This window comes from Ixodes scapularis, unplaced genomic scaffold, assembly GCF_016920785.2.
Source record: "Ixodes scapularis isolate PalLabHiFi unplaced genomic scaffold, ASM1692078v2 ptg001953l_1___fragment_1__unscaffolded, whole genome shotgun sequence".
NCBI lineage: Eukaryota > Metazoa > Arthropoda > Arachnida > Ixodida > Ixodidae > Ixodes > Ixodes scapularis.
Window position 1 is genome coordinate 110,077 of NW_024610218.1, and position 22,503 is coordinate 132,579.

Here is a 22,503-nt window from a genome sequence, read left to right on the forward strand (position 1 = left end):
GCACACCGGCGGCTGCTGGCTCGTGGAAAGAATGTGCGCCACTTATTATATATACTAAATTTGTTGTTTCGGTATCCCTTTAAGTGCAAAGAAATGTAAAGTGTGGAACATCTTCCCTCAGCTGGAAATAGCAGCTGTTTTCATCCTGGCTGTGAAGCCTAGAAACAGTTACCTCCCCTACCTGCTGTCAGAGAGGATATAGTTATTTATGATGCGCCTATTTAGCTATTAAGAAGGGTACCTTTTTCGGCCACAATGTGCGAAGAAGTAAAAGCGATAGGTTGTAGGGCGATTTCAGATAAGATCAAGCAGAGGGTGGCTGGTCGACCTTTTTAATTTGCTTCATAATTTTATATGGTATTTCCCAATGCCAAAAGTAAACAAATCAAAATTATTTTCATCTAAAAAAGATTATTGGGCGTAAAAAATCATAGTCACGAAATGGTGGCAAGTCACATTTAGGTGCGCACCTGGGGTGGTCACTTTTGGGGATAAATAACGGAAGTTATACTGCCTGAGTGAGTTTCATAATTTTTGGACGCAACAATAAAAACAATTTTGTTCTTGGAAAAAAAAAATTATAATCAAAACATAAATTTTGACTTTTCGATTGTTTTTCTCTTAACTTCGCAGGCCTATATCTTAGAACAAAATTAAGTCACAGACATATTTTGACACAATATTCTAGTCATAAGTGGAAGTAACTTAACACAAAAATAAAATTTATTTATGAAAAGATTGTTGAGATATTGACAAGCAAACACGAGAAAAGCACCAAACAAAAACCTTCCCTGGACAATGAAAAAAAAAATGCTCGATTTTCTTTTTTTTTAAATTTTGGCCAGTCATTCTATATAGGAGAAACCAAACATTTTTATGTTTGTTTGTTCAGCTGGTTTCTCCTAATTATGTTTTACCAACGTGCTCAACTCTTTCCCGCGGCCAGTTTCTACTTTATTTGGAGGTTAATATCTATTAAAAACATGTTGCATCATTAGGATGGTGTAATAGAGACAGCTCCTCTACCGAGCACCTTCTCCAAGGCTCGGCATGAGCTGTCCCTATAGTGCAACACAGCAATTGTGACTCGTTTTTTTTTTAAGTTAACTTTTTATATATCTATTTGAGTAAGGAAAGTAATAGTTTCTCGTGTCAGCCTCAGATTGTGAGGGTTTTGTTGAGGCATATTTTCGGTTGTATGAGCCATTAAAAAATATTAAATTTTTGGGATGCCAGTGTTTCTCTAAGGGTGTTCATGCCCATCTTGCAGCATGTGCAGTGGCGGCCGGGGGCGGCTGCGTAGTGCATTGCTTTCACTCGTTCGGGTGTTCAGATCTGTGGTCTCCGGCACAGCACTATGTGACTTATTATTTAAAGAGGACATTTTTTGCAACTTCACAAATTTCTTATGAAGGTGCTTGTTTTGTGTTTTGGTATTTCAGGTGTGGTGCTCCCAGCATCCCCTGTAGAGAGCAATGACATCAAGGCATTTCCAGAGCAGTCTCACTCCCGAAGACCACGGCAGCTCAGAGCAGAGCAGCCCGCCAACATCAGACGAACCAGCCCTGCCCCTTCCCCAGCCCCTACCCAGGCTCCTGCTGTGGTACCTGCCTTCTCCCCGGCCCCTGCCTCGGCCTCTGCCTCGACCTCTGTCCCGGCTTCTGCCCCGGCCTCTGCCCCGGCCTCTGCCTCTGCCCTGGCCTCTGCCCCGGCCTCTGCCTCTGCCCCGGCCTTTGCCCCGGCCTCTGCCTCAGCCCCGGCCACTGCCCCGGCCTCTGCCCCCGCCTATGCCCCGGTCTACGCCCCTTTGCCCGCCCCGGACCCTGTCCCAGTCCCTGTCCCAGTCCCTGTCCCAGTTTCTGTCCCAGTCCCTGCCCCAGTCCCTGTCATGATTCATGCCCAACCCCCTGTCATGATTCATGCCCAACCTCCTGCCCAAGCCAACCTGGACGAGCCTGGAGCTGCAGTGAACGATGCCGTCCTTGATATGGTAGGTTCTCAGTGTCCCAGCACTTTTCAACTGTAGATCGCTTTTAATGCTGCTGCCATAAAATAAGCAATAGCTTTATTATAAATGCATCTACTATGAAAACTATTACAAGTCGCTGTAAATTTTCAACACGTCTGATGTATTAGTTTTGCCAATGAATGAAGCCCTTTTCAGTGCGCAAAATTCTCTGTCCTCAAAGCTTTAAATAACTACTGCTACAGCTTCTCATTCACAACTTGTGCCATTAGGCTATTTGTATGTGCGTTCGAGCTTAAAACATGCAAGAAGCAGGTGATGTCAATCACAAGAATACCGAGGTGTTAATAGCCGGGACACAGTGGCATCCTTTGCTCGCTTCTTAAGCATATAAAAAGAAAGAGTACACGTCACCATTTTTGTGGCAGTTTTACTGTTAGTGCCCAGTGCAGCTTGCACACAGTTGATCTATGTGGCAAATGGTGCTGCAAAACCTGCATTTAAATCTAACAAATCTTACAAATGTATGTTTGTTCATTGGAAAATGCTTGCACTTCATTGGCGTGCATCTCGACGCGCTTGTGGTGTCTGTGCATGGGAACCAAGATTTTTTTTTTCCCGAAGACCGCATAGGAGATATTTTGTATGTAATATTTAATACATTTTTTTACCATAATATCCAGACTCTGCACCCATCCCCGAGTCATCACTAGGGTGTGTATTTTCCGGTTTTAACCGAAAAACACCGATAAACATCCGTCGGTGACGAAAATACAAAATCGGTTAAAACCGAAAAACTCCGGTGGTTGGATATTTTCGCCCCGGTTAAAACCGAAAAACACCGGTCGTTGCACGTTTCCGACCTAGCGAAACCCTTTCCCCGTAGAGGTTCGTCAAACGTGTTATCCCGTGGATCCTGCATTCTTCCAGTGTCTATATATGGCTTGCAGGTGGCGTCAGCCCGCCCTCCTTTCTGGGGTTAAAAGCGTCTAGTTAACGCAGTCGAAGCTAAGCTCTCGCACGCCTTTCCCCCATTGTGTCGCCCATGGCCCCCTTCTGTGGAAAAATTAACGCAGTGGAGGGTACGCTTTCACGTGCCCTTTCCCCATTGTGTCTGGTCAACTAATGTCGGTGCAAGCCATGTATTCAGAGGTTGCTGTGGTACCTGGAAGACACTGCCAACATCCGTGTCGTCGTACAGGGCTGCTGACCTTTCAGAAGTGAGATCCGTCCCTTGTTATCTGTTTAGTTTCCATGGGCTTTTGGGCAAACGAAAAAAGGGTTTTGTTGGCGGGGGAGTTTTTCGCTGTATATAAAAGGACCGTTCTGTAAGAAAATTTGCAGACGTGTTTGAGAAGGCGCGTCCGTCCCGCGTCTGCGGGTTTTCTCAACGTGAGACTTGCATCCCTTCGTCGTCACGCGGAGTAGAAGGCCACCAGGATGGGATGTAAGCGGAAAGCTCAGGATGACTACGCTACGTATTTCATGGATGAATCGTCGTTCTGGTTCCGCGTGCCAATTGTTAATCCGTGCATAAACGTGGAGCTGCCAGGGGGATTTGTGCCTTATGAAAGTATCTATCGGCTGATCCTCCGAGACGAGAGCTAGCTGAGTGACCTAGAATCAGAGTTTCTTTGTTACCGCCAGTATGCTATGACTAGCACCGTTGATCCAGTGTTATTTTGGAAACTTCATTTATCTGACTGGCTACTACTGTCCCAAGCCTCGCTGGACATTTTGAGATTTCCTGTGTCCAGCGCAAATGTGGAGCGTGCGTTTTCAAAATTGCGGGTTGTGAACCGCAAGGAACGTGCTGCCATGACGGATGCAAGCCTCTCGAAGTATGCTTGCATCTACTATAATAACCAAGTGTGAGAAATATATGCTTCCTCGAGAAGTGAATGAAATATGTGAATAAAATTGGAACTCTCTGTCTGATCAATCGCATTTTTTTCTACCGATAATCACCGATTTTAGCCTCGTCGTGAGACGTTCCACCGAAATACACCGGTGTTTCGAAAATAAATAAACACCGAAAAACACCCGCCGATTTTTCTCACAGATAAACACCGGAAAGTACACACCCTAGTCATCACCCACCCCACTTTTATGATAAAATATTGATTTCCTGAAAAACACCAAATCATCACCTACCCCAACAAAAGCTCTGATTGGGTGGATCGCGAGATAAGCAAACACTCATCATTCCTGTCTGAATTTCGCAACTGTGGAAATGAAAGTCAAAAGGCAGTAATCACAATGAGAAACATGATAGGTAGCAGAGTGAAGCTTTCTTTGTTCAAAACTACGAGCCAGTCCGTTAACTCTGATTGAAAATTGCAAGGTCAAGGACCACAAACTCTACCAGAGATCACTTGTGGGGAAAAAAAAGGCATAATAGAAGAAAAAACATTTATTTTGTTTACGAATGAAATGAAGTCCATCTCTTCCCGGAAGGCCCCAACTTCAAATCGCGAGATCAGCCCAGCACCCATTCTTCCAGAATATCACGACCATTAAGGTTAGTAAACATCTGTCAAAGACGAAGCAAAACAAAAATGGAGAGTATAACAAATGGGTGGCACTACACTTTTTAGCACTGCGGCACATTCCTGCGAACCAGAGCTTTGAATTCTGTGTACAATTCACAATATGATGTGCAAAAAAAAAGTATTTTCTCACTTTTTTTTTCGCATTTAGATATTTTGTCATTGTCCACTTGTTATTTTGGGAAATCCTGGGGCTGAGTGCTGAGTCTGGGAATTACAGTATATATAATTTATTTATTTATTTATTTATTGATACCCTTCAGGGCCCGAAGGCATTACAGAAGGGGGGTGGGCATAGCAACAATATACAAACAAAAGAAATATACCTAACTAGTGAGTTAAACAGGACAAAAATATAATTTGAAACAATATATACACAAACAAATTCACTTAACAAGGGAGTTATAGAGGATGCAAAAAATAATTGTAGACAGCAATTCGAAAATCAGAGCTCTCGGCAATCTCGACTACAGCTGCGGGAAGGCGATTCCAGTCCAGTGACGTTTTGGGCAAAAAAGACTGAAAAAAACGTGATGTGTGACAGTGAGCAATGCCAACTTTATATCGATGGTCGACGCGCGATGAGATATAAGACGGTTGTATTAACAAAAGCTGGCGCATTGACGTGTTAAGATAATGGATCTTGTGAAATAAGCACAAGCGTGACACTTTCCTGCGAAGAGAGAGATCAGGTAAGCAGAGATTGAATTTCATTGCTGATACGCTGGATGTTCGGTGATAGTTATGCAGTATGAATCGAGCAGAACGGTTTTGAATGGCTTCAAGTGATGACGCAAGTGTTATACCAGGGTCCCATATAGCTGCGGCGTATTCAAGTTTACTTCGAACCAAAGACTTGTAAAGAAGTAGTTTTAAAGAGGTGGAAGCAAGAGAGAAGTTTCTTTTAAGATAGCCTAACATGCGGTTTGCATTGTTGATTACGTATTGAATGTGAGTATCCCAGGAGAGGTTATTTGTTATATGCACACCGAGATATTTATATGATAAGACAGAATCAAGGACAACGCCGCTAATATTGTAAGAATGGCATGTGTTCATTTGATGTGATACTCTCATGGATTTGCATTTGTTAATGTTAAGTTTCATATTCCATGAGTCACACCACCGGGAAATGCTGTCAAGGTCTGACTGAAGAGAATGAATATCAGAATCATTGGTTATTTCCCTGTAGATGACACAGTCATCTGCAAATAAGCCAATGGATGAAGAAACATGAGTAGGTAAATCATTAATATAAATAAGAAATAAAAGAGGACCTAGTACGGAACCTTGGGGAACGCCTGAACTTACTGGTGAATGATCTGAGTTGCAGCCATTAACATGAACAAATTGTGAGCGGTTAGTTAAAAAAGACTCAATCCAAGCAAGAATATGGGGTTCTATGTTAAGGACAGTGAGTTTATGAAGAAGAAGCCGGTGTGAAACTTTGTCGAATGCTTTTGAGAAGTCTAAAAATACACAATCTACCGCGGAAGAACGATCAAGAGCGACATGAAGATTGTGAGTAAGTGTTAACAATTGAGATTCGCACGAAAATAGTTTCCTAAATCCATGTTGAGCCGGGGTGAAAAAAGACTTAGAATTAAGGAAAGCAACAAGATGAGAATAAATTATGTGTTCCAGAAGTTTGCAGGGGATGCTCGTTAATGAAATCGGACGATAATTACTCAGGCTAGATTTATCGCCACTTTTATGGACCGGAATCACCTTCCCCACCTTCCAGTCCTCGGGAAGAGTACCAAGATTGAGAGATTGCTGGAAAAGCTTAGTTAGAATAACAGAAGAGTACATTTTAGTGTTTTTTAAAAATTTTGAGTTTATATTGTCAGTGCCAGATGATGAGGATAGTTTAAGGCCATCAATAATTTTGACAATGCCACCACACTCTATAGTAATGGAATCCATAGTGCAAAAGTTTGATGGGAGCAAATCAGGGTAGTCAAGAACGTTGGGGCTGGAAAAGGAGTCGACGAACATTTCATTTAGCGCGGATGCACACTCCCTCTCTGGTATCTCTTCCCCGTCCGAGTTGGTAAGCCTTACACCAGGTTTTTCGCAGGGGTTCACAACATTCCAAAACTGACGAGGATTGTTGAGCAACATTGCTGGCAAAGTACTTCCGAAGAAATGCTGTTTGGCTTCACTGACGGTAGTTTTATATAAAGCAGCGACGGAGCGATATGCCGCCCAGCGTACATCAGCAATTGATGAAGCGGATAACTTCGCAGAGCGAAACAACCGTTTCTTTTTGTTTGAAAGCCTTCTGAGCGCTCCATTGAACCATGGGGATCGAGTGGAAGAACGAATAGTTCGCACAGGAATGTACATGTTCGTAAGGGAATTCACTTTGTCTTTAAATAAACACCAATTAGCCTCGACGGAACGCTCGGAAAAGTTGCACAGATATTCCGCCAAAAACGAACCCATATCGTTGTTGATGGCTGTAAAATCAGCATGAGCATAGTCAAATATGCGTTTAACACTTTTCGACGATTTACACTTTGGGATATTTAAGGAGAATAGCAACAAAGAATGATCACTAAGACCGGGTAAATAAGTGAGAGGGGAAATAAGTTCACTTGACGTGGTTAACACTAGATCTAATATAGTGGCTGTAGAATTAGTAACCCGTGTAGGCTGCACTACTGTCTGCGAAAAGCTAAAATCGGTACAGAAGTTTAAAAAATCATTACTCTCTGTAGAAAATGGGTTAAGGAAAGGGCTGTCGCTTGTCCATACAATGTTTGGGTAATTGAAGTCTCCCAAGAGTATTACAGGAACATTTGGGAAGCGTACATGGACCGCGTTAACGACATCGTGAAGCTCGGCAACAAAATTGGCGCTCTTTGTGGGAGGGCGATAGCAGACACCCAAAACATACTTGTTATAATTTATACAAACAGAAACCCAAATTATCTCGAGGTCGGAGACCACATTAATGCAGGATGACGAAATAGAATCGGCGACAGCAATAAGAACACCGCCTCCAGCCCTACTCCTTCTATCTTGGCGATATATATTAAAGTGTTTTTTACAGGGAAAAATTTCAGAGTTCCGAATTTTGCTTGTTAACCAGGTTTCAGTAAGAACAACTATGTCAGCACTAGATGAGTCGATAATCGAACACAAGTCCTCTTTTTTGGGAACAACACTCCTGATATTGGTAAACAGAACGGAAACGTTATCACGAGGCAAGGGTTGAAGATAACCACCACCCCGCGCGGCATGCTATTGCAGATTTGATATCGGGGAAGGATTTCCATTTACTTGGTCATCGGAGACAAGTGCGATGGAATTGCTTTTAGTTGTTAAATGAATACTGTTGGTTAAGTGATCATAACTGTAGCACTCTCCGTTAACTAAAAGTTTGTTATACCTCAGCTTGAAGGTTGAGTTTAGAGAGATACCGAACTCCACAAGTTTTTTCCTAGCCTGGCGCGTCGCGGGGCAGAAGTCCTCACTGACCGGTGTTCCTGCAGATTTTAGTTTGGAGCGGGAGACTAAAATTTTTTCTCTCAGCTTATACGAAGAAAACTTCACAATGACAGGTCTACATTTTTCAACCGTGAAAGAGCCGAGTCTATGCGTTCGCTCAAAGTCTCCTGGGGCAATTTGAAGGTCAACCGTACGTTGAAGTATGCCAACTATTTTATTTTCCGTTTCCGCCCATGTCTCTGACCTTGAATCGTCCACACCATAGAACAGCAGGTTTTCACGCCGTGATCTATCCTCAAAGTCGTCCAAACGGTTACGCAGGGAGGTGTTTTCTTGTTGTACAGAGGAAACCATTTTCCGTGTTTCAACCAGTTCTTTCTGAGTTGACTCGAGGGCAGATGTTTCTGATTCAACCACTTCAAGTCTTTTGCCAAAATCTGCGATTTTTTTTTCAATCGAAGCTTGGTTCAGCTTTATTTCATTAACTGTTTGGATAAGGTTAGACTGACCATTTTCAATTTTAACTGAACGCTTGCCTAGGTCTTGTAGCAAAGTAAACATCTGGTTAAATTGTATCACTTGGGCCTCCGACATCGGTCCCGGGTTAAGTTCCACATCACCGGCCAACTCTAACAGCACCGTGCGAAAGGAATAAAGACAGTCGGCCAGAATACACAGAATTGTGCCAGGGCACGGCAGCACTAAAAAAACAACATAATGTCTCTTAAATACGTCAATGAGATAGCACTTTTTACTAACCTGCACGATAACAGGAAGAAGTTTAGCGCTGCCGTGCCCACTGGTGAAGTCGTGATGGGCAGATTCTTTTGTAGACGATGGCCCTGGCGTCGATGTCACGAAGCCGAAAAGAATGTGGTCCATGTGACGAAAGTGGGGTACTGCGCCGAATCCATGTTGTGTAGATGACGCATCAGGAATGGGAGCGCGTCCGTCGGCGATCAGTAGAAGCTGCACGATAACAGGAAGAAGTTTAGCGCTGCCGTGCCCACTGGTGAAGTCGTGATGGGCAGATTCTTTTGTAGACGATGGCCCTGGCGTCGATGTCACGAAGCCGAAAAGAATGTGGTCCATGTGACGAAAGTGGGGTACTGCGCCGAATCCATGTTGTGTAGATGACGCATCAGGAGTGGGAGCGCGTCCGTCGGCGATCAGTAGAAGCTGCACGATAACAGGAAGAAGTTTAGCGCTGCCGTGCCCACTGGTGAAGTCGTGATGGGCAGATTCTTTTGTAGACGATGGCCCTGGCGTCGATGTCACGAAGCCGAAAAGAATGTGGTCCATGTGACGAAAGTGGGGTACTGCGCCGAATCCATGTTGTGTAGATGACGCATCAGGAATGGGAGCGCGTCCGTCGGCGATCAGTAGAAGCTGCACGATAACAGGAAGAAGTTTAGCCGACATGCCTCGGCTCGCGCTGCCGTGCCCACTCCACTCCACTAACCAATAACATTGGTTACTAAATTATTTTTATTGTACAGGTTCACCTGGGTGGAGGAGTCTTGGTCCCTCAAGACAAGCTTAAAAAATTATTTGAGGCCGAAAAAATGACTGATTCAAGGTTTTGTAGGGATGCCCTTCGGGTGATGTATCGGAAGGGAGAACTAGTGAATCGGAGTGTGACCGGCTCGAGAAGTCGAAGGTTCCTCACCGAGGACAGGGAAACCACCCGAGCCATCACACCAAAGAAGATGTGTGCTGTGAAAAGTGAGTGCAATTACTGATGTCAAGAGTTTAACCTAATTTATAACAGTATTTTCTGAAGCTGAATTTAACTGGTATATTTTTGCACTAGAATTCCAATGAGTAATTGAATGAACCCATGCTGGGTAGGACTTGTAAATACAAAAATTAGAAAGCAAAACACAGAGCTGCTGTACTTGCAGCTTTTTGTCTTATCATATTGTTTATACTTTCAAAGTTAGAGTTAATATGCCCTGATATTCAGAAGTTTGCTTGTAAACATATTGAAAGTCGGAGCTCATGTGGTGCTTGCACCTCACGGTTATATTAATTTTGCAAGCCCATCCAGAAAGCTGAGAGACTATTTCTGTTTTTTTCATAATTATGGCATGATGGCATCAGTTGCATATCATGGAACTACTCTACTGTTAAGCTGAGACTGCATTCGAAGTTGAAGGATATTGGCAAAACCTGCTGCAGCCTTGTAAAGTAGTTAGACTTCCATATCTCATGATGAGACAACAAAAGTTCCTTTTTTCTTGCCCATACAAAGACGCACATGTGCAGAGTACTGTCATGTGTTGTAGAGTGGACAGTCGATTGGTCAGCATTGGTTAGGTATGTACTTGTTGGTCTGCTGATAGCGGACTGCTCCAGAGAAAGAAAATGTGTGATTGCAGCTGCCTCAACTAGCTGTCCCTTGTTGGGTGTCAGTTTCTGCTGCCGAGATTGGGGAGAAAAGAGACGTCAATAGAGTCGCAGGTGTACTAGAATGTGGTGTTAGAAATTTGGGTTGCCTAGTTCTCAAGGAGTGATGGGATGCTACTTATAGCCTTAAAAAGGTACGGAAACAAAAATTGAAATATTCAAATTTCGTTCGGAAACGAGTCAAGCATGACGGATGATAATCGCCCATTTGTATTTTGAACGATTGGCTATATTTTTCGTTCCAAACGGTGCACTCGAGCAAGCGCTCGAAGAGAAGTGAACGGAGAGTGCGATGCGTCATGGGATATCCGGCGCAAACTAAAACAGGAAGAAAAGATTCCCCCCGCATGCGTGACGTAGCAAGGCTGGCATGGTTATGAGCTTCGCCCTTAGTGGCATTGTCAGCATAGTCGTGGTGTCGATATCGTCGGCGCGTTACAACCGAGCCGTTCGAAGTACCTGTGCGATGATGAGCGTGTGGCTGGCCCAAGGAGCACGTAGCTTGCACAACACTGTCAGCTTTGGGCTGACGGGGTGGGAAACGCAGCTTTTGTTCCGAGTTTTGAGCGACGGGCTAATCTTCTTGGGGGAGAATGGCTATTTCTGGTTGCACGAACGAGGGTCCGAGAAAGAGGAGTCCTTTCTTTCCGTCTTCTTAGACCGTTTGGTACAATGCACGATTCGTGAGTCGAGCTAGGAAGAAAGCTAAGGAGGAAAATGTTGAAATTCCAAAGGGCGGCGCTGCTCTGAAGGAATCTGCTACGTCATGATTACGTAGCAAGTTCCCTAACGTTGCTAGATTAATTACCTCCCAAATAGGCTTCGCGTGCATCCGCCAGGTGCATATTGAAAGATTGTTTACTTAGCTTCAAATTAGGTTTCTTGTGTTATTCGACGGAAGACTGGTGTTTTTGGGGTTAAGGTGCAACATGCAACACATTCAAGCTAGAAAATGAACGCTGGAATTTTGTTTCCCTACCCCTTTAATTGCTGTGCAATGTCTGCTATTTTTTTTTACTATTGCTTTTATTGGCGTTTGATAGCATGTGTTGCAATTTCTTTCCAGATGCCTATGTCCTCTACCTGAAGGCAAAAAACAAGGATGTGAGAGAGACAGAAATAGAAGCACGTCTTCCCAATGTCAATAGATTTATTGCCAGTATGCTACAGGACAACAACAGCAGAGCTAAGAAGGCCCTGTAGAAAACTGGAAGGTATTTACTATACCTAATAAACATTTTATGCCTCTTCACCTGCATAGTTATTTCTTGCATCATTAAGCACAATAGTTATGAAGTGTGTTGCTGTGAGAACTAAGATCAGGTAAATTTTCAAACACGAAAAAAATCTTATACGATTTAAGCTTATATGAATATTTTCTGGTATGTTTATTGGACACATCATGTAAGATTTTTTTTTCATATGATAAATATTTCATATCAGATTTTCATATAAGAACTCGTATGAAATTTTTGTCCAATAAACATATAAGAAAAAATATTCATATACTTTTTTCCAGTAGGGAAATAGACATGCACAGTGGTTTAGACATTTCTGTTGAATGATTCGAGGTTTCCACTAGTCAAGGAAGCATTCCTATTTGGCCAACAAAACTTTTCGTTTGACTGATCAGATTCCTGATGGTCCGATAAAGTCCCTATGGGACCAGTCTAAGTTCCTATGGGACCAGTAGAATTTTCTATTGGACCGATAGGAATCTCTATTGGTCCGATACAAATCTCTATACACGAACTCAACTCTCCTACGTCACGCCGCGGTGGTGGCCCGTCGAGCGCACTTCCCGTCTGGGACGGTGGGCAGAAGTCGCCGTGCAACGCATGCGTTCCTCTGTTCTTTGGGAAGAAACCAGACAAAAAACCTGCCTTCTCGTCAAAATGCTGCGACGGGGGCTGTACCAAAAGAGTCTGGAAAGGTTTGAAGATCAATTTTCCTGTGTTTCTGCCCCCTCTGTTCGTCCGAGAACGTGAATAGTAGCCGTGAAAAGGGCAAACCAGACGCTGTCGAACTACGATTGCTTGTGCGGGCAACACTTTGTGGTCGCCAGATGTATTTGTTTTGTTCCAGCATGAATGAGAGAAAACCGCCAAGTTGTCCGGACCACCCACGGGTTCAGTGCGTCTTTAAATTCAGACGGCCACCTGATCGTTCAAACTTTCGTCTGCTCTTTCAAACTTGTCTGCTTGTCTTCTGCTCGTTCAAACAAAAGTGGCCCGTTGACCACACTTTGACCCGGTGATTGCAATAAGATGTAATTGCAGGCCTGAAAAGACTTAAGTAGGCTCGGTGTAAACAGTAGATACACGATGTTGATCATTGGTACCAGTGGCTATCACCGACTTGTTACGCTTGGTCTGTTCTCGCTTCCGATTTTCAGTATCGACGTCGATCATCGCCGCTACCTTCTACACTTTTGCAGCACAAGCGACGTTGCGACCAAAAATAGCTAGAAGAATCTCATCATGGTTTTGGCGTCCATTATTTCTGCGACGTTCATGCGAATGAATCGCCGCACATAATTATTTACGCGAAGTTTAGCGGCGTAACGAGCCTCGATAATTTGGCCCAGGAGATTAAAGTGGTACGACATTGCTATGGGGACGTACAATTGACAATTTCAATGCGAAAAAAAGTATGCAGACTCACACAGACGCCGACAACGTGGTGACATTCCAATGGTTTGTTGTTGCGGGACGCGGTGCTTTTTGCCCGCACTCCATTGCGCATGCGTTCGAACTGTTGTCTGCTCTTTCAAACTTGTCTGCTTTTTGTCGTCAGCTCGTTTAAGGGGGGACACTACCCAGAAAAAACAATTTCTGCAAAAAAAAAAGTTGATTTTGAAAAATGCCATATTTACATCCACCAACATCTGGAGAGTATTCCCAGAAAGTTTAATTAGTTTACACTGCATAGTTAATTTTTTTTATAAATTATTTTCGGCCCATCGATGCTAAAGGAACGGTAAAGGTTGGAGCACTTTGAATGCATTTTTCTCCATTCCTCTTTTTGGCATAATTTTTCCTTTAGGAAAACTATTGTTTTGTTATTACATAACTTGGATTAATTTTTATAAGCTTTTCTGGGGTGAACTTTAAAGAGGAAGATAACTATGAGCTTGAATTTTTTATTTTTGTCATTTTTCATGTTCAAGAACGAGCATTTTGGACAAAGGATGGAAATCTAAAAAACATCATTTGTGTTTAGTTACTTTTTTTGTCATGAAAGATGGCGTAATATATAAATATAGCTCCATAGTTATCTGCTCTGAACTGTTCTAAAGCAATATAACACATGAAAACGATAAATCTATAAGTAATTTCAAAACGATGGTTTCCCTACACAGACACGCCCACTTTCGTCTTTCAACATTCGCAACGTTTTTGTACTTCACTTAGGTTAAAAAGATTTGGGACTTACGTTAAAAAGATTTGGCACAAATGTTCTCAATGTGAACTGATACAAGCCCTGTAAATGTCATTTAAATCAGACAAGTGGTTCAAAAATTCACTTTTTTGGGTAGTGTCTCCCCTTAAACGACAGCGGCCCGCAAACCAAACTTTGACCCGGTAATGGCGATAAGAACTAAGTGCAGGCCTCAAAACACTTTTGAAGGTTGGTTGGGGTAAGTAGGCTAAGTGTAAACAGTAGATACAAGACGTTGATCGTTGTTACCAGTGGCCATCATCGACTTGTAATGACCGATTCTACATGTGGTTTTCAGTATCGATGTCCATCATCTTAGCTACGGTCCACGCTTTTGAAGCTCGAGCGACGTCGCGACTGAAAATAGCGAGCAGAATCTCATCGTGGAAATCAGGTTTTAGCGCCCATTTTGCGGCGTCCACGTGAAATGAATCGGCGCACGTCGCATTATTCACACAAAGTTTTGTCTCGTTAATTTTGCTGAAGCCGCTCAAGTAGTCAGCCATTGTTAGGAGGACGTAAAATCAACAATTCCCACGTGCAAAAGAGCACGGGGACTCCCACCGACGCCGACAACGGCGCAATTCAATGGTTTGTTTATGGGCGACGGCGGGCTTCTTGCCCACCGTCCACCGTGCATGCGCGGCGCCGGTGGCGTCCGCTAGGGGCGCTCCGGTTTGTTTGTAAACATGAGTTGGTGTATAGGAATTTTCGCTAGGGGCTGTAAAAGAAAAGGGGGAGGGATGTTTTATCCCAGCTGGAGTGTTGCTCTGTAATTAAGTTTTCATCAGTTTTTAGAACCCATTGTACATAGAACCTTCTCTTACTCGAGCCTTATTTATAACAAAAACACTGTTCCTTCGACATCCTTTCAATTTATATTAGAAAGGGGAAATCCGTAATATGCTCCAGGATCAAAGAGGAACCTTTAGTCATTATCAAAAATAAACTCATTTGGTGATGCCTTTACTTTTTCATTTTCAAGTTATGTCCTAACAGATTTCGGCACCTGCTCCAAAAGAATCAGTGACTTCTCCAAACCAATGTTTTGCCTTCTGCAGAACCTGATACAAAAGGTCAAATGCCGCTACCATCACTGCACATGCGCAACTTCTAGTTTTTAAATTTTAAAATGCCGGTTTTGGATGTTGCAACTACCGTGTTGCATCTCTGGAAAGATCAAATGAAAATCACATTATCTAGAATGTACCGTATCATTTGTCACTTCTGCAGTGGATTGCGTCAGTTCCTGGTCAATCTTCTGTACTTGAGATAGAAAATACTGAAGAGATCCACACTTAAAAAGGCTCACCATATATTCTGCACCTCGCCGTTACTCTTTCTTAGTACTAGGCTGTACGATGGTAACCGCACGGCCCTGCATGACTTTTTGCCAGATTTGGTCCATCGCTTTAGTATGTTTTTGCCATCCCTGACGTCCAAGGCTGGTAGATTGTTCCCGTAGAGAGTTGCTTTTTGTGGCAAGCGGTGTATTTTTAGGGATTTTTCAAAGCATTTGCTGAAACACCCTGTGAAGGCTTCATTCCTCTTTTGCGAGTAGTCCATCACGAAGAACATTGAATTTCAGATCTCAACCCACCATTTGTCTTAGTGGTTTTACATTGTCGTTAAACCCCCACTCTTTCCGCCATGTAAGCACCGAATTAGGCCATGTGTCCGTATACCATGAAATACGAATGGAGTTAGATGGGCAAAAACTAAAATCCCATATACGTTTTTATTGCATAGTTCCAAGGGTAAAAGCGCTAAAAACAACGGACAACTAAAAAAAAAAACGAACAACACAGAGCGCTCTGTGTTGTTCGTTTCTTTTACTTGTCCGTTTTTAGTGCTTTTACCCTCAGAAATATGGATCACCAGGTAGCCAAGTGCTTACCCTTGTACTTTCAATTGCAGCATATTGGAAAAGTTACTGTATTGTGTGATTTGTATATGCGCTTGGCGTTATATTTGTCATGCGTTCATGTACTACTGTCACATTATGGGGTGACGCGGGTCTTAAAGTAGTAAAACATTGCTAACAATGTAATTTTTTAGAAATCACAATTTTGAAGCCGTCATGGTCCTTAGTGCACTCTCCCAAAATATAAATGCTCATTTCAATGTCTAAATATTAAACAAAACATTGTCAGCATTGAAGAGCTTGATTGGCACTATCTTGGTCTTGTTTGGAAGCTGGTTTTACCGTGCTTCGTTTTGGCGCACTTCGAAGTGGCGTTAGCATCAAGGTGGCGACGTCATCTATGCTCTTCAGAAGTGTGTGAGCAGAGCTCGAGACGCTAATTGTTCGAACTGCGCGCTCCTCTGAAGCACTGCTCTCCGATTGACCTAGGCATGTGCCTCCTCTCCTGGTTTCCCCGGCTTGCTCTCTTGTCTGCTCCACATTGTCTGCCTTCATTCGCTACACCGTCACCGTCTTCCGAGACGCAGGCAACGCTGTCTTTGCTCTTCTCCAGATCCTTTATTGATATTGCTCTCGTTTTGCTTTGTGCTTTTGAAATGTGTTGTTCATGCCCCTGATTTTCTTCTTATCCTCTGTGTAAATATTTTGGCCCCTGACTCGCTTTTCTTTATAGTTTTCCTTTTTTGTGTGCATTTGCCCACTTCGCACAGGTCTTCTGCTTCGTTTTGCTCATTTTGATGGCCAGGGACGCCCGTTTGAAAGTGGGCATGTTGAAAGTTCACAATAAACGTAGACGTGCTTCAAATAAAAAGAGCACCACGTCGTTGAAAACTAAAGTGTCAACTTTGGTAGCACCGTAAGCCGTTTTACTGCTTTTTGAAAATGGCTGCACCAATAACTTCAGCGACACCGCAAGGCACTTCACCACTGGTGGACGTGGCCGGGCTAAGCTCAAGTGCCAATCGCATTGATAAACATAAACATCTACAGAGGGTACAAAGTTTTCGTCGTTGGAGAAGTCAGCAACTTTGTGGAAGTTCAAGCTCCTCGACGTCAGCTTGGCGAGGGAAGACGACGATCGAGGCAGAGTATGTCATTATGGACACGAAAGTGCTGCAGAAGCTTTTCGAGTTCACAACATGCGGCAAGTGCGGGATGGCCACTGTTGAACTTTCGAAGTGCGACTGAACAGTTTTGAGACCAACTGTGAGAGCAATGAATTGGGTCCAGAGCATAGGATAGGAACTGCCCTCACGGACTTTTGTGCCACCCTGAGCCTCTCCCACCGGGGACCATGACTCACGTGAACCTACCCTCACAGCAGAAAAACAGATGTTATTTTCTGTACCTTCTTTTTTCAATTGCCATTGTTCTGCTGAGGTTTTGAAAACATTGGTATAAACAATTTCTAGAAACCTTTGTATTGTTGTATTGAGCATACCAGGACTGCATCCTAGAGCACTCCTTTTTTTTCTGTAAGTGTAGTAGTAAACGTTTGAAGATAAAAGAAACCTCAAGTCCTACTTTCTCAGCTTTGTCTTTTTTATAAAGTATCATTGCCTTGCAGACGTTTTTATAATGTTTTGCACGATTGAATACTGGTGAGCTTAATATTGTTCTTCTCAGCAGCAACTAAACGGCATCCTAAAGCTTTTGCTGTTTTCACGGAGCCAACAGATTAAAACTAATTAGCTAAAGTGTGGACTAATTATGGGCAGATTTGGTAGCTTTCAAGTCTTTGATTTATTTACTGTGAAAAATGTGCCATAAATATTTTATTAGCTTTAGGATGTGTGTTTGGTGGACCCTTGCAACCCACTGCACACAGTCAAAGAAAATATGATTTTTTTAGAAATTATTAAAACAATCCGTAAGCAATGACCTACTTGGAATTCATTATTTTGCCATGACTTTTGTACAGGAGGAGGTAACTGGAATATAATTCCAAATATGAAATCACTTTTAAAAGGTATATCTGCACGCCAAGTCTAAAAAAGTGTATTCATAAAAAAGAATATTTTTAAAGATGTGCGTCTGCCCTGAGCTCCATTTTACAAGATACACAAAAATTGGTGAAAACCTTAATTTCTTAAGTTAATGATCTTTAACAAGATCAAAGAAAAAACTCTGAAATTTAAAAACATTGTAGGGTAAACTTGCAAGTTATGGCTTTGTTGCCTGTGGGCGACACCAGGCAAAAGTCCGAAGGTGGCTCCTTTGTGTAACCTTTAAGAATCACTTAAAAATGTCAATAATGCCTGTGCATATGATAGCCTCAAGTAAAGCGGTCACCTATCGTAAAATATTAGTGTCGAGAGAAAAATACTTACGCCTATTTTTCGCCTTTCTGCCGTTTTTGGTTGCCGCTTATTTGCGCGCAAAACTTCTTTTTTTATTGTCAACTATTTATGTATCTACACTAGGTGGTGCCATAGTTTCAATCTTCAAGACTGATGGCAGACTACTAGATAAAAAATGCAATATAACCGAAACAAAACAAAAACATTTTCTGCTTTGTTGCCTCTAAGCAACATTTGTCAACAAAAAGTTAAGCAGATAGCTCAGTTGTTTTCCAATTTTCTATGGAAAAATGGTGCTTTGAAAGAAGCATTATGTGCGCTGTGTTCTATTATAAACATAAGTTTTTATTATCGATCATTGATAAACGTTTACAAATTTAATTAATCTACTCCTAAGTTCTCATTTGATTTATTTAGCACATAGGGGGTTGGTGGTAGAGTACAGTCATAACAACATGCTTACCCCATATGTAATTAACAAAGCAAAAGTAGCGAACTCAGTTTAACACGTTGCACAGAACTCATTTTTAACTGAGACACGAAAAGGAAATAAAGAAAAGAAAGCATAGGGAATTATACATGTTGGACTTGGGACACAGGTGCTTGCACATTTCTTTAAATGACTCGTGATTTGCATTAGTAACAATCTGGTCTGGTAAGTCACTTCATTCTTTAATCAACAGTACGAGGGGAGAAAATAAAAAAGTATTACTGAGAGAGTGGAATTGCTGAACTTTACATGAATTATCGGTTCAAGGAGAAATGTAAAAGGCATATTGGCAATAAGTGTTTCGGAAGTATGAGTTGCTGTAATACATTGCATGGAAAAAACACATTCGCTTTATTTTGATCCCGTTAGATAATAAAGGAATGAAACAATTGCATTTGAAAGTGGAGACCCTACTTTCAGGCGAGAAAACGTTTAATATAAACCGAGCAGCCTTGTTTTGAACAAACTCTAACTTAGAAGTTAGGTAATTTTTATGTGAATGCCATATAATGCTTGCATATTCTAGTTTAAGTCGAATTATTGTTTTATAAGACAGTACTTTAGTTGCTATGAGGGCCAGATATAGCTGTGCTTTAAAAGACCTAGTGATTTTAGTGGGCTGTTAATTACGCTGTTGATGGGTGTTCATTCCACGATGCTGTTTCAGAAAAATGAACACCTAAGCATTTGTATAATGGTACCGATTCTAGTTGCTACGTTAGTAATGATTATTGGATGAAGGATTTGTTTGAGATTGTGGCAATGTTCTTTAGCATACATTTTGTAAGGTATTAACCGCACAAAATGTATGCATCTGTCGTTGTGAGCACCAGGCACTTATGCGTCGAGGTCATTTTGAAAGATGTGACGGTCTATGAGACTAGAAATTTTTCTATGAATAACAGAGCCTTCTGCAAGTAATCAAATAGATGATTTAATTGAAGATGGAAGATTGTTTTTATATATTAAAAAAAGAGGGAACCGAGAACGCTGTCTTGGGGACGCTTGAAGTTACGGAGACGGATAGTGATGAAGCATTGGTTAACTTAAGACCGACTGCTGTTTGTTAAAAACAACTTTACTAAGCTGATGACTAATGGGTCAGTCTGAAGACGAGATAGTTTTAAAAGCAGTCACTGGTGAGGAACGGTGTCGAATGCCTTAGTGAAATCTAGAAACATGACGCCTGTTTGTACCGATGATAGACAATTGAAATGAAGATCTGTGACAAATTCAAATAATTGGCTGTTGCATGAGTAAATTCTAAAACCGTGCTGATCGGGGAAAAAGAGTTGGATTAATCAAGGTGTAACATAATGTTAATATGGAAAACATGTTCCATGAGCTTACAGGGAACACTAGTAAGCGAAATAGGTCTGTAGTTAGATGAATTTGATTTATCGCCTGATTTGAATATGGGTTTAACTTGTGAGAAACACCAGTCAGAAGGTGTATCACCAGAACTCAGACTTTGCTGGTAAAGAACGGCAAGTATGTTTGATGCTGAGTGCTTTGTCAGTTTTAGAAATTGGGCAGATTTGACAATTCCAGGGGTGCTATTGAAGAACAAGTTTTTGATTGCCTTGAGGATTCCATCAGAACTGAACTGATAAGCCGAAGAGTAGGAGGGGAGTAGAAAGATTTCGTGGGTAAAGAAGGCTGGAAAAGAATAAAATAATAAGTTGGCAGCCTGGTCATGACTAAGGGTTTCGTCTTGATTATTTACAAACGCAGTGCTAGTTTTGGTGGTTTTTTTTTTGTTTACTATCTTCCAGGTTCATTTGGGATCCATGGAAAAAATATTTGGTGAAGTGACAAGGAAAAATTACTTTAGCTTTTTTTACTTTGCATTAGCACAATTTTGAATATGAGCAATATGATGACCAAGCAGACAACTCATCTGTTTTTTATGAGAAACTACTTCTTACTAGCGGATCATTCGCTGTGAGATGACATATAGGTAATGCTTTTGAAAATCCTTCATTGCTGATGTCATGCCTTCGATGTTTGTTTGTGAAAAAGCTAATATTTGCTTCAGAATACTGGTTGAGCGGTTTAGTTTTCGTGATGTTTCAACATGAATAAGAGTGTGATCACATATGCTCTCCGTAACACTAACACATTCCGGATTAGTGGTTAGAAATAAATCTGATAAAGCCTCATTATGTGTAGGTTAGGTGATCATTTGGGGAAGGCCATACACATTCGCTATTGAAAGAAACTCTGCGCAGAGGCAAGAGCTTGCGCAGTCAGGAAAGGTAATTAACATTGACAAGTTGATTTCTGGGTGTTGCTTTTGTAGCTCTGGGGCTCTTTCTCTGTGATATGAGTAGCAGGTGGCTTGCTAGTTCACAAGGTTCGTTGTTTTGATGAGGCAAGTCAGTGTAGACAATCTCATCATCGGGAAAGGGGCAGTGGCAATCTTTAAGGCGCAGCTAGCCAGTGGCTCATTTGCGGTAGATCGTGCAACGATATCTACATGACGTGAGTGGTAGATTGTCCGGGCTGTGAATCCCCCAGTATTATGCACCTCAAAGTGATCTGTGAATAAAATAACTGAACATATTTTTACAATTTTTAGGGCCGTGACCTAAGCTATTCAACCACTGTTCAATGTCTTTTGGGCAGTTGGATTAAACTGAATTTTGTTTGTAATGTCCTAGTTTTCTTTGTGAAATAGTTGTATTAAACAAATGTGGGTGTACTGTACTAATCCACACTAATGGCCCCTTTCACTCTTTGTGGGATATCCAAGGGGGATATTTTTAGAGCATTGATAACAGCGTTAGTCGTATAATGCGATACTTCGTAAAATAAGTTATGTCTCATCTGCCACATACAGTGTCAAACAAAAATGTCGCCATTTGAAATGTTTTTATTATATAGTAGGGATGAGTTAGAAAGAAGAGCAGATTTTTGTTGGGTGTTAGTAAAATAATTACAGGAACTTGACAAACTATTACAAAGCACTTAATGGGCCCTAAAAAGAAAAGATGTTTTTTCTAAACAGTCTGGTTACGACTCGCGTGTCAAAAAAAATAATATAACACAAAAAAAATGTTTTTAGAGCAATATTGACAGCACGAAACGCGATTTAGTCGGTCACCTCCTCCCACTTGTTGTCTCGCTCGCCATTTCGGGCGCCTGGAAGAGAGGTCGGCAATCACCGGTCATGGGCACGTTACTGCCTAAAGGGGTACTCCGCCGATTTTTGAGCTACCTCAACTAACTATATTTTCTGACTCCCCAGCCTTTATCCTTTCTGGTATGCTATTTAGTATCGTGAAATTCATAATAGTTATTGCGAAATTGGCAAATGAAAATGGTGCAAAAACCAACATTCAAATATACCCGCCCTTTTCAGTGCCGTGACGTCAGTGGAAGGTCAGCTTGCCAGTCGGGCGAGCGGTCTAAAAAATAGAATATGCCAATCATTTGTTGCGTGTTGAAGCGCGGGTTCTGGAGCGAGCTTCCAAAGCATTCATTTTACACCATGAAACTGCTTCGAATCAGTTGGGAAGAACTTCTACAGTACAAAGAATGAACCCCTACACTTCCACTGACGTCACTTTTTCGCAGTTGCCAGTGGAGAGTTTCAGTTTGAAAAACACGGTGAGGACCAAAATTGTAAATTCAATAACTTCGTGAAAAAAAATTATTTTGACCCAATATTTGGGATACTATTTTGGCGATGTTTTTTGGCGAGTTTACCGAAATTTCAAGCAAATCGGGGACCATGAAGAAATCGGCGGAGTACCCCTTCAAATGTAACAGTGTTACAGTTACAGTTACTCAGGCAAAAAAAGTAACCTTGTTATAGTTACAGTTACAAAAGTCAAAGAGTAACTTGTTACGGTTACTTCGCTAAAGTAACACCGTTACTTCGTCGTTACTTTGTGAAAAAACACTAGAAAACATTCAAAAAGGGACCTTTTGTATTATGCCTTTAAATTTGCATAGATATTTTA

The 22,503-nt window shown here is 41.8% G+C and overlaps 1 protein-coding gene across 1 annotated transcript; it reads left to right on the forward strand.

Annotated features, from left to right (window-relative positions):
* Positions 1-1,880: 1,880 nt before the first annotated feature.
* LOC115316400 lies at positions 1,881-11,583 on the forward strand. The gene is made up of 3 exons (XM_029975783.4): positions 1,881-1,990; positions 9,471-9,696; positions 11,447-11,583. Exons 1-3 carry the CDS (start codon positions 1,889-1,891, stop codon positions 11,581-11,583), a joined length of 465 nt encoding a protein of 154 aa, XP_029831643.2. The 5' UTR covers positions 1,881-1,888.
* Positions 11,584-22,503: the final 10,920 nt, after the last annotated feature.

What these genes read in the sequence shown, in the direction of transcription:
- LOC115316400 (XM_029975783.4), top strand. Translation starts at nt 1,889, where the DNA reads ATGATTCATGCCCAACCCCCTGTCATGATTCATGCCCAACCTCCTGCC. An exon ending in ACGATGCCGTCCTTGATATG is followed by an intron (nt 1,991 to 9,470) that starts GTAGGTTCTCAG and finishes TTTATTGTACAG; the next exon opens with GTTCACCTGGGTGGAGGAGT. An exon ending in GAAGATGTGTGCTGTGAAAA is followed by an intron (nt 9,697 to 11,446) that starts GTGAGTGCAATT and finishes ATTTCTTTCCAG; the next exon opens with ATGCCTATGTCCTCTACCTG.